The sequence below is a fragment of the Montipora capricornis genome, chromosome 7 (assembly GCF_036669925.1).
Source record: "Montipora capricornis isolate CH-2021 chromosome 7, ASM3666992v2, whole genome shotgun sequence".
Classification (NCBI taxonomy): Eukaryota; Metazoa; Cnidaria; class Anthozoa; order Scleractinia; family Acroporidae; genus Montipora; species Montipora capricornis.
In genome coordinates, this window is record NC_090889.1 from 17595269 (window position 1) to 17610035 (window position 14767).

General features: G+C 41.5%; 1 protein-coding gene across 1 annotated transcript; it reads right to left on the reverse strand.

Annotated features, from left to right (window-relative positions):
• Positions 1-1106: 1106 nt before the first annotated feature.
• On the reverse strand, positions 1107-3437 carry LOC138055263 (uncharacterized). Its single transcript, XM_068901241.1, has 2 exons — positions 3300-3437; positions 1107-3202 (listed from the first exon to the last, which is right to left on the reverse strand). The coding sequence occupies exons 1-2, from the start codon at positions 3321-3323 to the stop codon at positions 1841-1843; spliced, it is 1386 nt and encodes a 461-aa protein (XP_068757342.1). The 5' UTR covers positions 3324-3437; the 3' UTR covers positions 1107-1840.
• Positions 3438-14767: the final 11330 nt, after the last annotated feature.

A 14767-nucleotide genomic window follows, 5' to 3' on the forward strand; every position in this document is an offset into this window, starting at 1 on the left:
TAAACAATATTCCCGAAAAAAGTCATGTTATTCCCTTATTGTCGGAGCCGGGGTACGTAAGAACTCGGGCGCCAGTTCATATTACAGACGTTATCAGTGGTGAACTACAGTCGCAATAGTGATGTTCGTCTTCCAATCTCTCGCCCGGTCTTGCAAGCCTACCACCTCTTTGGTTTTTCAACGAACTCACAACAGAGCTATGTCTCTTTCGCATTTTATGGGTTTTTCCGCATCGGCGAGCCAGCGACCACAAGACTGCCAGATCTTCAATGCGTTCCGATTTTTAATTGCACACGCTGGTAATATAATGTCAACAACCGCCCTTATATCACGACAGGAATGCCCAGCACAGGCGACTTTGGACCGTTTCGCCTTAAGGGCAATCGCCCCAGTCCGCTTTCGCTTCTCTCCCAGCAATTTTATGAATTTTATTTGATTTGTTCTGATTTCAGTTGATTTGTAGTCTCCCCAATAAGTAGAGCACTAGTGCTCGGCTAAACAACCTTTTATTATAATCTGAGTTCGTTTATAGGGGGCGTCTTTGCGCTTGCGCCTGGGCTGCATGGACAGGGGGTAAATGTCGACATAAAGCTTAACTGGGTTAGACATTTATTCAGGTGTGGTCACATCGTTTATCCTTTGACAACTGAGTGAAGCTAAATGTCGTACGTAAAGGAAACTCTGGAGGTAGCGATGAGTTTACCAATTGGGTAGAGGAGTCAGTGGGGCTCTTGATGCTGCGTTGAATAGGGGAAGGGCGGGGAAAATTGTCTCCTTTTTAAGACCAGTTTTGTTTGTCAAGAACTTGATCCCAATTTTGGCCGCACTGCGTTTTTATCAGCTGTCACTCTAATGAATTGAAGATGAAATTCACATTTCAGTCAAACCCTTGAAAAAATCTACGTCGCTTTGTTTAGGATTTTATCAAGCTCAGGCAACATGTATGTACCCGGATTAATCGTAGAAATATACAAATACAGCAAATAGAGTTGCTTAATGTCGTAAGAACTATGAGTATTATGTTGTCAGTTCGAGGAATCAATTTGAGCCAAAAATCACCCAGCATTAAAGGGATTCTGTCACCGGTACTACTTTGGTCTTTGTATATAGAATACATAAAGTTTCTTTTAATCATTTTAAACCAAAATTTATATGGCGGAGATACTTAAGTCAACTTAAAGAGTCTATTGACTACACTGAGACTATCTAATCTGTGTGCTAAAAATGGATTGCATAAGCTAAAATTCACACTGTCTTTCTACAATTTGAAAACAGGTTCTTAGATTTTAAGGACTGTTTTTAGCAGTAGTAAAAATAATGAAAAATATTTTCTTTGTGGTTCTGAAAATCCTGTAACAGATACCTTTAAATACGTACCTCTGACTCATTCTTGAATCACATCACATCACCTGACAAGCTGAGGCTTTTAGTAATTTGAGACATCTACCAGGACCTTAAGTAATTTCTTTATATTTTCAGCGAAACTGTCACTGTTCATCCCTTTTGACAGAAAATATTTTTTTTCGACTGAACGGATCCTGCCAAAGTTATTTTAAAATGTTTTATTCAATACGGCTTGCTGCAACCTGTGGCCCAATTCCTTTTTTTTTTTCGGTGAAGAATTTATGGCGGTCCTTCAAGAAAAACAGGTTTATGCTTTTCCCTGAAAATTATACGATTTTTAGTCTTTGATGAACCGTGGCAGGCCGCGGCTATTCAAAAGCTTTCGTTTCAGGACAAGCTCGATAACAGAATGAGAAATTTGTGTTCCGGTTTGCTGAAACAAAAATCTCCATTGCTTTTCTTCAGTCACATGTCTGAATTTAAGCATTCATGGCAATCATATCGAAGAAACAGTTTCATGCCTCTTATCCAAATTATTTTTGTCCAAAAATAACACGCAATGTAGAGTTTGCTGAAACCTTTCTGCAAACTCACTTGAAATCAGACACATTTGGTACGACGACGGTTTTTGTTCAACGACCAACTCCTCGTCCGCGCTTTCAAATCTTCTCACTGTCGCCATTGGTCCTTCAATTAAGTCGTACGAATGTAAACTCTTTCGAGTTTTTGCCGTTCGCCTTCCCGACCTAAAAGCAGACACTATTTCGTTCCATCGCTTTTCGTCGTCAAACAAATCTAGCTTTTGAGCGGAATCCAAGAAACGGCGATTTACTTTGAATGTAAGTATTGCGGGCTTTGCTGTTGTGCAATTCGCCCAATTTAATGCATCGTCAAAATTCTTGGAAAGGTAAAATCCCTTCCCATGGCTAAAGTCACGCTGGTGTCGTCCAGCATTTAAATATATCCCTCTTACCGACAAAATGTTCTTTGCGCTTTGGTGATCTGTGCCATGAAAAAGAAATATGTGGTCTTCGTCGTTGTCTTTGAGCAAATTCTCCTCAGCGCTTTTCGACAGCCATTCCTTTGTCTCCACGTTCATAATTTTGACGAGACTGATGTCGTAAGAAAATTTTTTTTCTTTGGCTTCGTTTTCATCCAGACAAAACCATTCATTAGTTTTACTGCTTTTAAAAGGAAATCTTTCGGATGACGGAGAAAGAAGAGGGTTGTACTTAAATTCATCTGCGATAAAAATCTTTGCCCATTCGCATGCTTCAATATGTTGTTGCGTGCTTGCCGCAGACAAACGCTCTATGATGCTTTTAACGGTTTCGCTTGACTGATCAAACCCGATTGAAGAAAGCAGTTGTGGCGTGGGAACGTTTTTATCGACGGAATCGAGATCTTCAAAGTTTTCTTCCAATGACCTTTCGATCCATTCGTTGAGCGTTCGATGGTTGTAGTGTTCTGGAGGCATTTCTTCAATGCCGTCAAGTAAATCGAGTTGGAGTCCAAGAATCGAGAGAACGGTCCGTCGCTCAAAGAGGTAAAGACACAGAACGACATCGTCTTCAGTAAAGTTAACGACTCCACTCTGTTCCTCTTTAAGAAACGTAGTTAGAAGTTTTTCTAAACTGTTTAAATCAACGCGGCACGCTGGTGTGATGCGTTCTTCCTTGTGATAAGAATCAAAAGTGTAAGCCTTCGTCTCGTGACTAGTGAAACCGTTTTTTCCCGTTCTTTCTTTTCTCAAGTCTGACCTGTGCTCAAGAAATCTTGAAACGAAAGATGGAACGTCACCATCGAGTGTAAATTTGCCACTGGCTTTAGGAGTGTGTCCGTCTCCCGTTACATTATACTATATAGAAATAACAACAAAAATGTTTTGAGCTTATGTAGTCGAGTGTGTGCGCTCGACTAATCAGCGAAATTACCAATAAAGAGTGTTCTCGTACCTTTTCTCGCAGAAATGTTGTCATCGTGGGATTAAACTTAGCCAGAAAGAGCTTTTGAGGAACTAGAAACCGAAATCAGGGCGCTGTTTTCTGACAATTAATACCTGCTTTCAGAAATGCGTCATTGGCGAGAATCCAACTCATTGCCGATTTAACCAATGAATTCTTAATACAGAGAGAGTTTCAGCCAATGAGATTTATTCTTGCCAGCTGTTTGTCACATGTAATGAGGCAATGTTCTAAAAATGAAAATCGTTTCTAGGGAACCAACGGCAGGTCATCGAACGGATTATATAGTAAGATTGTTGTGGTTTACAGCACGACTCAAAAGCTAGGCATTTTTTTGAAACCTCAGCGGAAAATACGCCATCCAGAAGAACTTTGCAGATCTGAAAATTTGCTTTTCGAAAAAAGCTCTTTATAGAATATATGAAATAAGAAAGTCCGTCTGAGAAAGAGCGGGATCGCCCCTACCAATAGGATTCGTGGTCAGGACGGTTGATTGATTGACACGCTGACAACCGTGATATTAATAGCACTATTTCTAGGAATTAAAAACATCATGTCGGTTGACTGATGCTAATACGATAAAAATTTGCCCAATAGCGTGATCGAGTTATGCCATTTAAGCCAATAAAAAAGAGAAGCAGTACAACAAAAAATTTGATAAAAATTTGGGAGAAAGGGGATACAAATCAGAAATCAACTTACGTTGTGATCTTGGTATCGTTGATTGCTGTGACTGTTCTGATAAACCGAAGAGTGATGACCCAAGACACAATTTGCGAAAAACGTTGAGCATGTGATGCTTTCGCCTAAATTAACTTTTTTGCAGTGGAACATGACAACCTTGTTACCCACGAGCTGTGAGCGTTTTGAAACATATTAAACTTTAAATTCTCTCAAAGATTGTAGTAACTTTCGTTCACTTGGGTTGGTTCTCCATCGATTCGCGTCTGCCAGCGCGGAAGTAGACCATTTGTGTATGATCTACATTGAAAGTGATATGATGGCTGCGTCCGATGTACATGTAGGCCTGATTCTCGGAGAATTGTGGAAGATTTTGTTGAAGACTCAAGATGCTGGTGATGATAACCAACAAACAGAACAGACCCTGTTATCATCTGTAAAATGGTGGAAACAACTAATCGTCGAGAACGTTGCGCCACTTGTAGCGCCCAACAAAATGCAGGAGTATTTTCCATACAAGAAGGGCCCTATAAATGTATGGTTTGCTGTAGAACCTGAACATTCTGATGTACCATCAGGGCGGCTGGTAAACATAATTAACGTGAATGAAGCAGGAAGGATGAACAAGTGTTATACCGGATCGGTCGATAAATTTCCGAAGCCATGCGACCAATTCGAGGTATTTTACCATGGAACAAGAGCCAAACACGCTAAAAGCATCATAGAGGATGGAATTGACCTGAATAAAGGACAGAAAAATAAGGACTTTAGTGATGGCGATGGATTTTATGTCACCGACAACTTTGATGAAGTCTGGCCCGACGCAAGATGGGGCACACGTAGACCTCCTTGTTCTTCTGTACTTGTTTTCAAAATAAAGAAAGACGATTTAAGGCAGAGTGATCTACGTGGTTTAGATTTAACGGAGGACAGAGAAAGATGGAAGGAGGTAGTGAGCACATTCAGAAACGGAAAGGCTACCATGAGGTTTAAACAGCATTTAAATGCCGATTATATTGAAGGGCCTCTTTGTGGCAACGTAAAAAGTGCCGAATATTACACTCCAACCAACGTTTACCAGCTCTGTGTGAGAAGTGAACGTTGTGTTGAATTATTTAATAGAGGTCTTCATTCAGTGACTTTTTTTGACAAGTAGAGCACATGTGAATATCTTTGACTTTGTTTGAATTTTGTTCATTTAAATTCTAAAGTTCATTTGCTCTATGCCCGATTTAATTTCCCAGTCTCAGTGGAACATGCAACATCCAACAAGAACTGTTCCGACTCGCTTTAGACTGCAAACGGTATTTGTCTGCTGTCCTCGAATACAGGTTGCTTACAAAATTCTAAATGTGGAGGTTTCAGCTTTGGCTAAGCAGCTGAAATCGATAGATTGGCAGACAAACGCACGCTGCAAAGAGTTGCAAAGAGTTGCAAAACCAACAGATTCTTGTCCTCTCATGCTTCATTGTTTCGAGAAACGACTGGTGACAATAAAAGGAACTAAAATTGTTTTTTGCAATTTATGGTATTGGAAGACTAGCAGTTGTTCGTTGATATCATTACGTTGATGTAATTTAAAGGAATCCGAAAAACATTTAAAATTGTCTTTGTCATCGCTTTTCTATGTATCTGGATTATTTATTTGTTACTTCAACTGTGCAGAGTGGGTCCTATTCTTTTGGGCTATCAGGACATCTCGAAATGTTTTCTATGCTCTAAATTAATGTTCTTTTAAAGCACCTGATTGTAACAATTGTCTTGATCATAACTTGAATAGGAATGTATGAAAAGGAATAGTGCTAAAAGTTTACAATTCAAGAATACAAGACAAGAGGCCGACCGAAGTCGATTGCAACCCGAAGGCTCCTTTTTCCTTTTTGGCGCCACTCCTCCTATCCTGATTGCATGCCCAATACTGGTACCCATTTAAAGAATACACCCTTACTAAAATGGCAGTTAAAGGCCCCTGGATGGTACACCAAGGGGAAATCTGATTTAGCCCTTGTGGAATCATCTAGTGGCAAAATATCTGTTATCGTTCAATTTTATATTTAGTTCAAAATTTTTCAAAGTGGCTCAATTTTGATTTTTTTCTTTGGTTCAAAGTGAAATTTAAACCACAAGATATCCATTTTGACAAACTCAAAGACAGTAGTCTTTGATATTGATTTATCTGTCGATGCGAACTCCTATTGTCAAATGTGACACAATATTAGATTGGCGGTTTTTTTGGGGAAGTTATCGTTACAAAAAATTTATTTTCTTGTCTTCAAAAAATATTTATTGATCCACCCTACAAATTTATTCGTCTCTGGCACGCCTTATGCATATATCAATTCTGCGGTTTTTGACAAAAGGTGACCTTTTCGGATAATTAAACCAACAAACGAAAAGCGTCTAAAGGAAGTTAAAAAACAACACAAAATCCGGTTATGGGAGAATTTGAAAGCCTGAGTGAATTGCATAATAAGTGGAACAAACTGTTGTCCTATTATTGGCGCTGTAAGTTAGGCTAACCAATGCTCTGATGGGGCTCGTTTGCTCTGATCAGATGTTGAAATCTCCAAAACGTCTCAGATGACGTATTCCTAGATTCTGAGAATCGGAGACGCCTGCATGCGATAAAAAACAATGACGGCCTGGAACTTAGTCTCTCCGAAGGAAATGCTTTTCTTTTTACCAGATCATTTGATTGTAAGAGACGTCTCACCAGCAGTTTTAGAAATGGTTGCAACAGTTGGAAATCGGAATTGAACACTGCGGAATTAACATTCTGCAAACTAGCTTCATCTCTGGTCAAAAAATATGAGGAGATCGGGTAAGACGAAGGAAGACAAGTACACGCGTTGACTCTCAGATGTAATTCTCTGTAATCTCTAATTTTGGATGATCATGTTACATTGGTAGTAAATTATTAAATCACGTGTGTCAATGATGTAATCGCTACACTCCTCCTTCTTCAGATCAGTTCCTCAAAATTCATGTCTCAACCTAGTTCTTGGTTTTCTTAACATACAACTAATCAACCTCTACATGCACCTAATCAATGAAATATATTCAGTGCTGGTACCGTGACTTCACTGTAATCAAGTAATCATAGTCGATGTCGTTAACGAAACAAGTGTTCAGTGTTCATAATCATTGTTGACGAATTGAATGGCAATCAGACGATTGAAAAATTCAATGTTTACAATTTGATGGATCTATATATCGACATATTTACACACACAAAAAAGATATATTTATAAATATTACAGTGTTAAAATGTCACATTGCTAAAACTTAGTTAGTCCCATTTTGCAACTGAGCTAGGTATGAAGCTGTTCTTGAACCTCTTTGTTCGGCATTTAAAGAGTAGTAATCTCCTTGGCTTTCTCAAGTTGTAATGACTAGGAGCGGGCTAAGGTAAAAGGTTAAATAGTTGACTGTCCGGGCGAGTGGCATTTTTATAGAATGATTCACATAAAAGTTCACGTCTATCATAAGGCGTTGGTAGGTTGAATTGAGTAATAGAGTCCTTATATGACATCTGAGGGTAGATTATGCGAAGCGCCCGACGCTGAATATCCTCTAGCTGATTGCTGAGTGTGCATGTTAGTGATGAATGCCAAACGGGGCAAGCATACTCCAATAAGGGTCTGATGAAGTAACAGTAGACTGATCGAAGGTCTGCGAGTGGAAACCCACTCGTCAATTCACAGTTCATGTGGTGTAGTCCTTCAGGTGTCCGTCAATTGTGGATTTGGTCTGTCGCTGTGATCTGCGCAGTGGGAGGGTTTGGTTGGTAGGCGTTGCCTCAATTGGCAATAGTTGGGTTACAATGCCTTGGGTGGCTATTGGTGCTGCCACTGGCGTTGTTTCCTAGGTAACGGCTGGTGCTACCTGGCATTTAGCTGCGGGTGGTACTACTGGTCTTGCAGTAGGACTACTGGTCTTGCAGTAGGTGGTTTCCCTTGCTTGTCTCTTGCTTGATGCATGTTGTTCTGAGCAGCTTGAATTTGGATGCGTCTCGGTATACTGTTTTTCCATCAATGACTCTTCTGGCATGGATTGTCGATCTGATTACCTTTGTAGCGATGTAGATGTACGGTTTGAATGGGGTGTCTCCTTTTCGTTTCTTGTCCCCTTTCAAGAGAACCGCCTCTCCGGCTTTGAACTTGTGTTCTTTGGCTCTGTGTCTTCGGTCATGGTAAGACTTCAATTTCTCTTTGTATTTGCTGTCTCTTTGCCTGACTTCTTCGTCCCTGCTGACTCTCGCTGTTGGGTAGTGGTCAAGTCTGGTACGGATTGCTCGATTCATGAGGAGGTCATACGGCGCAGTTCCTGTGGATGGGTGAGGTGTCTCCCGGTATGCTTGTAGCATGTCATAAGTTGCTTCACGGAAATCAATGCCTTCTGCACGGGCTATTGCGACTTGTTGTTCATGAGCTTCTACATGTCCCTAGGCTTTGGGATGTAGTGGCGTGATGTTTTCGTGTATGAACCCCATTTCTGCTGAAAACTCTTTGAAGTCTTCTGAGTTGAACGGTGGTCCATTGTCTGATTGGACTGTCCTGGGGACTCAGTGAGTGGCGAAGACTTTCTTCAACTTCTTGCGTACTGGCTTAATGGCTGTCGAGTAAACAAACTCAACTTCTGGGTGCCTTGAGTATTGGTCGGCTATGACCAGTGCGTACTCTTTGCTTGGAAATGGTCCACAGAAGTCGATTTCAACTGTTCAGGGTCCAGGGTCTCTCTGCCAGTTTCGTCATTTTGGCTGGTTTCGTAAGCTGTGTGTTGGTTGCTATCTGGCAGTCAAAGCAAGTGCTCACAACAGTGTCAATGCGAGAGTTTGTGCCGGGAAACCAGTACTTTCGGCGTAGCATTTCTTTAGTCTTGCTGCTACCCAAGTGTCCTTGCTTGTGAGCTATCTGGATAATCCTGTCTCTTAGTGATTCAGGGGGAATGATTCTGTCAATTCTCAGCATCAGTCTCTCTGCCATGTATAGCTCTGCTCCCAGGTCGAGGTATGGCTTGAGGTCTGGATCGTTCTTGGTCCATTTGCCTGTTTGTATGGCCGCGGCGAGCTTTGTAAGCTCTCTGTCTTTTGCGGTTTCTTCTTTGATTTTGTCCAGGACTACAGCGTGCTTTGATTGGACAGTGGCAATACCATATTTATCGAGATGGTCAGTCTCTATCTCTGGCAGTGGGTGTCGGGAAATGTAGTCAGTCATGTTGGTTTTACCAGGGATTTGAATCATTTCGAAGTCGAGGTTCTGCATTTTCAAGGCGAGTCCTTCAATGCGCGGTGGTAGTTTAGGTGTTGGATTGTTGAGCAGTGGAATCAGTGGCTTTTGGTCTGTTGTTAAGTTGAACTTTGGAGCGCCAAGCAGGTAAATCTAGAGCCTGGTTGTAGTAAATTCTGCTGCCAATGCCTCTCTCTCGATTTAAGAGTACCGCTTCTCCGTGTCAGTTAAGGTCCGGCTATAGGTTGGAATCCTTTCCCAGTCTTCTGAAACAGTCCTCCTCCTAGTCCTTGGGGGCTTCCGTCACAGATGATGGGTGTTTCGCGCTCTGGATGGTACGAGACAAGGACTGGGGCTGCGATGATGGCGGCTTTCAGGTCCTTGAAGGCTTTTTCTTGTTCTGTCGACCACTCAAAATTTGCGTTGACTTTTGTGAGCTTTCCCAGTGGTTCGCACCGACTGGAGAAGTTACTAAAATACCTGGATAGGTAGGCTACCATTTGGAGAAAAGAGACTAGTTCCTGTTTGGATGTTGGTGGAGCACAGTTTTGAACAGCTTGAATCTTGGTCGGGCTTGGTTTAAGGCCTTCTTGTGTAAACAGGTGTAAGTGGAGGTCGATGGAAGCTTTTCCAAATTCGCACTTTTCATGCTGCAGGGTCAGGTTGTGATCCTCCAGTCTCTGTAGCAGTTGTGCAAGAGACTTGCTGTGCTCGTCCCAGTCTGTACCACCGATCATGATGTCGTCACGGTTATTAAGAACCTTGGGGGTGCCTGATATAACCTTGCTGATCTCTGCGTCGAACAGGCCTTGACTGTTGACTCCTCCGAAGGCCAGGCGTTTGTATCGGTATTATCCCCATGGAGTGGAGAATGTCACAGTCTTGCGTGATTCGGGATCAAGGCAGAATTGATGGTAACCATGGTTAAGGTCTCTTTTGATAAAGACCTTACAGTCTCTGAACTCGGTTACAAAATCTTCTGTAATTGGGGCTTGAATGTTTCGTGTGCGGAGCATTGATTTGTTTAGGAGGTGGAGGTCCAGGCTGACTCTGATGTCTTTAGGGTTCTTGGGCTTTGGTTGCACGATGATTGGTGAGCACCAGGTGATCGCTTCGTGGTAAGAAACTTTGTCCATGGTGTCGTTCGCGAAAATTCTGTTTTAGAGTGGCTCAATGAGATGGTATGGGACAGGTCTAGGTTTCTGGGCTATTGGTATGGCGTCTTCTTTCATAAGCAGATGGATTTGTATCTCTTGGCCATCTCTTATTGCCTTGCCCAACTCCTTGGAAAAGATTTTTGTACCGATCTTGTTGGGCTCTTTTAATCCGCCAGTCTCATCAATCTTTAGCATGCTAAGTTCGTCTTAGCTTGGTCTTTCGAGTAAAGGTAGGGAGTCAATCTTTCTTTTTACTACCACGATGGTTGCGGTGATTGCGGCTTCAGCCCCACCCAATAATTTTGGAAAAAAAATTTTTTTCAATTGAAAAATCACTGTTTTACTGCTTTCATAGATATGCGATAATTAATGAAGACTTTCACCACTGAGCGTCGTGGTACGCGGTAAATTGGTTTCTTCATTTAGGACATGCAATATGGCGGCCCTTCCTTGGAAATGGTTTCTATGTTTTCTCTATTGTAGAAGTCGTTGTTTACTTCCATGAGTATCATCAGAAACCCAAAACTCTTGACGGAGACGGTATTGTAATCAGTACGGCAAACAGTGTCGGAGCAATGGCCTGTTTCCGTTATTTCCGTGAAATATCGCGAGAAGTACCTCAAACGAAGACTGATGTATAGTTGCAGTCATCCTGGGTCGTACAATCCAACTACTATCAGCAATCAGGAGGCTCACATGATGTACGGCAATATGGATGGCGAAGAGAGCCGGAAAGGATGCAAACGGAAAAGGCCCTCCAAGATTTCCGTTTTCTTTCAAAGGGCAAGCCTATTTGCCAATCAAAGGTAACAGTTTTATAGTCAAAGCATAACCATAACATATTATAGCCTTGATGATACTCTGACTTTCATTTCCTTACCTTTAATAATTCGATTTTGGGATTCAAAACTTAACATTGAAATTGCGAGTATTTTTATTGTTATATATGTGCCAGGCACGTTGGAATTTCCCAGTTGTCCAGATGTTTCCATAATCTTGGCAGTGTCACCATAATGAGCCTGAGCCGTCATCAGGTTTAGCTTGCCCCATTTTGCCAATTTTCTTTTAACCAAGAGCGTCTTCGAAGAGGAAACTACAAAGAAGCAAAAGTTAAAAATAACAATAGCAAATACTGAAAGCCAGTTAAATTCCAACGTGCCTGATGTGACAAACTCCTTATTAGATTATTGAAACAAGCAACTACATGTCACCTTTGCAATCGTAAGAAGCGCGTGCTAAGCTTAAAAGCGAAACTCATGTACAATGGCAACCCTTCCATTGCTAAGTCCTTATATTGCCCAAAATATTTTCTGTTGCTATCGGAGTGTGACAAAACAAAGAAAACGGAAAATAATCCTGATCGATGTGAGAGTCCTGTAAGTACACCCCCAAGAATGGAGCATGTTTTTTGGATCAGCCAGCAGGGATGTTCTTTTCCTTCTCATTGTGCGAGTACTGGTGCATCTGTTTTAAACTCGCCTTCTCCATCTGTCGCGGTAGGGTCGCAGCCAGAGTCTTTAAAGTCACTTTCTCCCAGTTCCGGTCATTTTAATGTTAGCTCTGCATTCCAACACAAGAACTTTGACTTCCCATGCAAAGAAGGGCTTATGGCAAGCAAAATCGTTCCTTTCAGCAAAAATGGTTTGAGCAGTTCCCTGGCTTCATAATAACGAAGAAAATGATTCAGTACTATGTTTTATTTGTGCAAAATAGAAGGCCAAAAAAACTTGATATCTGCCACCAAGAAGGAAGAGGCATTCCTTAAAGGAGGATTTTTGAACTGGAAAAAGGCACTTGATAAATTCAAAGAACATGTTTGTGTCTGCACCGGTGTCTGGCTCAACTGTGGTTTCGATGTCATTTATGAAGATGATGTAGGTCTTGAATGCCTTGGCTCGTCGCTTTGTGGATCTCAGTGAGGTGGTGGATGAAACATTGATCGCGCGATATGTCGCTCGAATCGGACCCGATTTCCTCGTGACCCGACACTTTGTAGACTTTTCCATGACGATTGTTTGGTCTTCAGGAATTTCTTCGTACTCACTGATCGCGTCTTGTTCGGGAATCTTTTAGATAGCGAGTTTTGTCTTGTTGTGGACGATAGCCCTTCTTTCCTTGAGGGTTAGTTTGGCAGACGTTTGCATAGTGATTTCGTTTTCCACATGCGGTGCAAGTAGCGCCGAACGCCGGGCATTTTTGCGCGTGTTAGCCCACAGTTACCACATGCTTTTGAATCTGTGTTTTCTTCGACGCGTTTAACACCTTTTTCTTCGTGAGAAATCTTCTCTTCCATTTCGGTCGCTTGCTGGTTGGTCTCTTCGTCGATGGCGGCTTCACGGAGGATTTCTTGAAGAGTCCAGCCTTGTCGAATGGCTTTAACTCGAATAGATGGTTTTCACCTGACGTCACAGCAGCCATGTTTGTGTATAGAACAATTGAGAAAACGGTCTTTTGGGAATTTGACTCTATTATAATGCAAAACATGAGCCATAATTTGCTATTGTCTTGTACACAAACATGGCCGTCTCATCACGTGATTGAAAACCATCTCTTCTTCTATGAAGCATTGTTTTAATCAAGTGGTCTCGGATGGCGTCGTTCTCATCGTGATGTTAGGGAGCTTAAGAGCGCCTCTCAGCAATTTTCAACTAAGACTGTGCAAGATAAAAAAATCGAAAATTGCCAAACTTTGTCACAATAAAGGACTACCAAAACCATTTTTAGAAAAATATGTTTTAGTTTGTTTCGATAATTATTTTACCTGGACGGCGACTTTTTCGGTATGGGGCCTTGTGAGCGAGTGAAAACGACTCCAAAATGTCGCTTGCTTGAATCACTATTTTTGAAATAACGAATGAGTAACTTGAAAATCAAAACAACATGGCACAGCTAGAGTAATTCATGCACTCTTTAGCGCTGTTAACGGTACCATATACCAAAACTGGAATTTTTGACCAAATTTTAAAACTTAACCTTTTTTAGATTGATTACAGAGTGCCAAATTTGTGCGAAATTCGACTGTCAAAAAAGCATCCTGGTACATGGCTTTCTCAAACGAGACGATATTCATCGGAATAAGCAAAGTTTCTGCTGCAATTAAATTCAATAAAATCTTTGGGTAAATGAAACGGAGGATTTTTGAGGCCCAATTTCTACATGTTGTTTGTCAACAAAAGGCGACCTTTGACCACCTAAGCGAAGGCGAGGTATATTGAAATCACACACGCTAATCTCGATTTATTCACTGAACAATTCGAGACTTTAGGTTTACTGGAACTACTATAGGTAAAATGGAATTAACTCTGTCTTTGGTTTAATTAAGAGTGACATATCCGGTAATTAAAATAACTGACCTAAAAATTTGCATACCAGTAATATTTATTCCATTCCATATTTTTACGCAAACAAGTTTCCTTAATTCACTTTCTGAACATACCTGCAAAACAAACAAAGAAAGGTATCCCCCTTTATATAAGTATACGCTGGTTGGATTTTCCTCTAAGCCCTCAAACGACCATCGAACCAGTCGAACGCTTTGTGACCTTCATGAGTTGTGCCGTGATTGTGTCGTCAGAGCTGTCACGCAAGAGATTAGGACAAAGCACACAGACCAATGGCTTCTTGCGGTTATTCTGAGTTTGTTGGGGGAACTTGTGGCCCAAGTTCTGATAATCCATCAAAAGTTCAGTGCATAACAATAGCAAAATGTGATAAGGACACCAAGGCACACTTGAGAAGTTATAAAGTGTCGGATTCTTCTCTGGATACAGAAGCTACAATAGGCTTTAGCTCGTACGTGCAGGTAAGCTTTAACTGAAATCACTTAAATTAAGATATTGAACAGAAAATCACTTTGCGAAATCCGCAGATACTACCTAAAAAAAAAAGCAGAATACCCGCCAACAAGAAATGGACCCCGTAGTGCCGCAGTCGTGTTGCTGGATATACGTCGTTCTTTAATCCATGAGGCAAGCACTGCGGCACCAATCAGTCTACTCAGCTCAATTTAACCTTAAGTCGACTAAGGTACTGCGGCACCAGCCATTCTACTCAATTCACTCTATCCGACGTGAACCGCGCGAAACCCACTTTCGTTGACTTCGGCACTGCGGCTAGCGTCGCAAACGTAAACGCTCCTTTGTGGACGAGCATTCAGCAACTGCTCCAATCGCGAAAATCGAGTAAGCAAGATATGTAAGACCATGTAATCATGTATCGTTGTACGAGACTGCGAGCACTCACTTTTTCAGTTGTCCCTGAAGCGAGTACATTGATCAGCGCAGCCGGATTGTATCACTGCCCGTGAAACTAACGGTTATTGTTTTCTTATTAATAGCTTTTAAAGGTGTTTTTGAGATAGATGATATCATTTTGGGTAAGACGATTTGCCCAC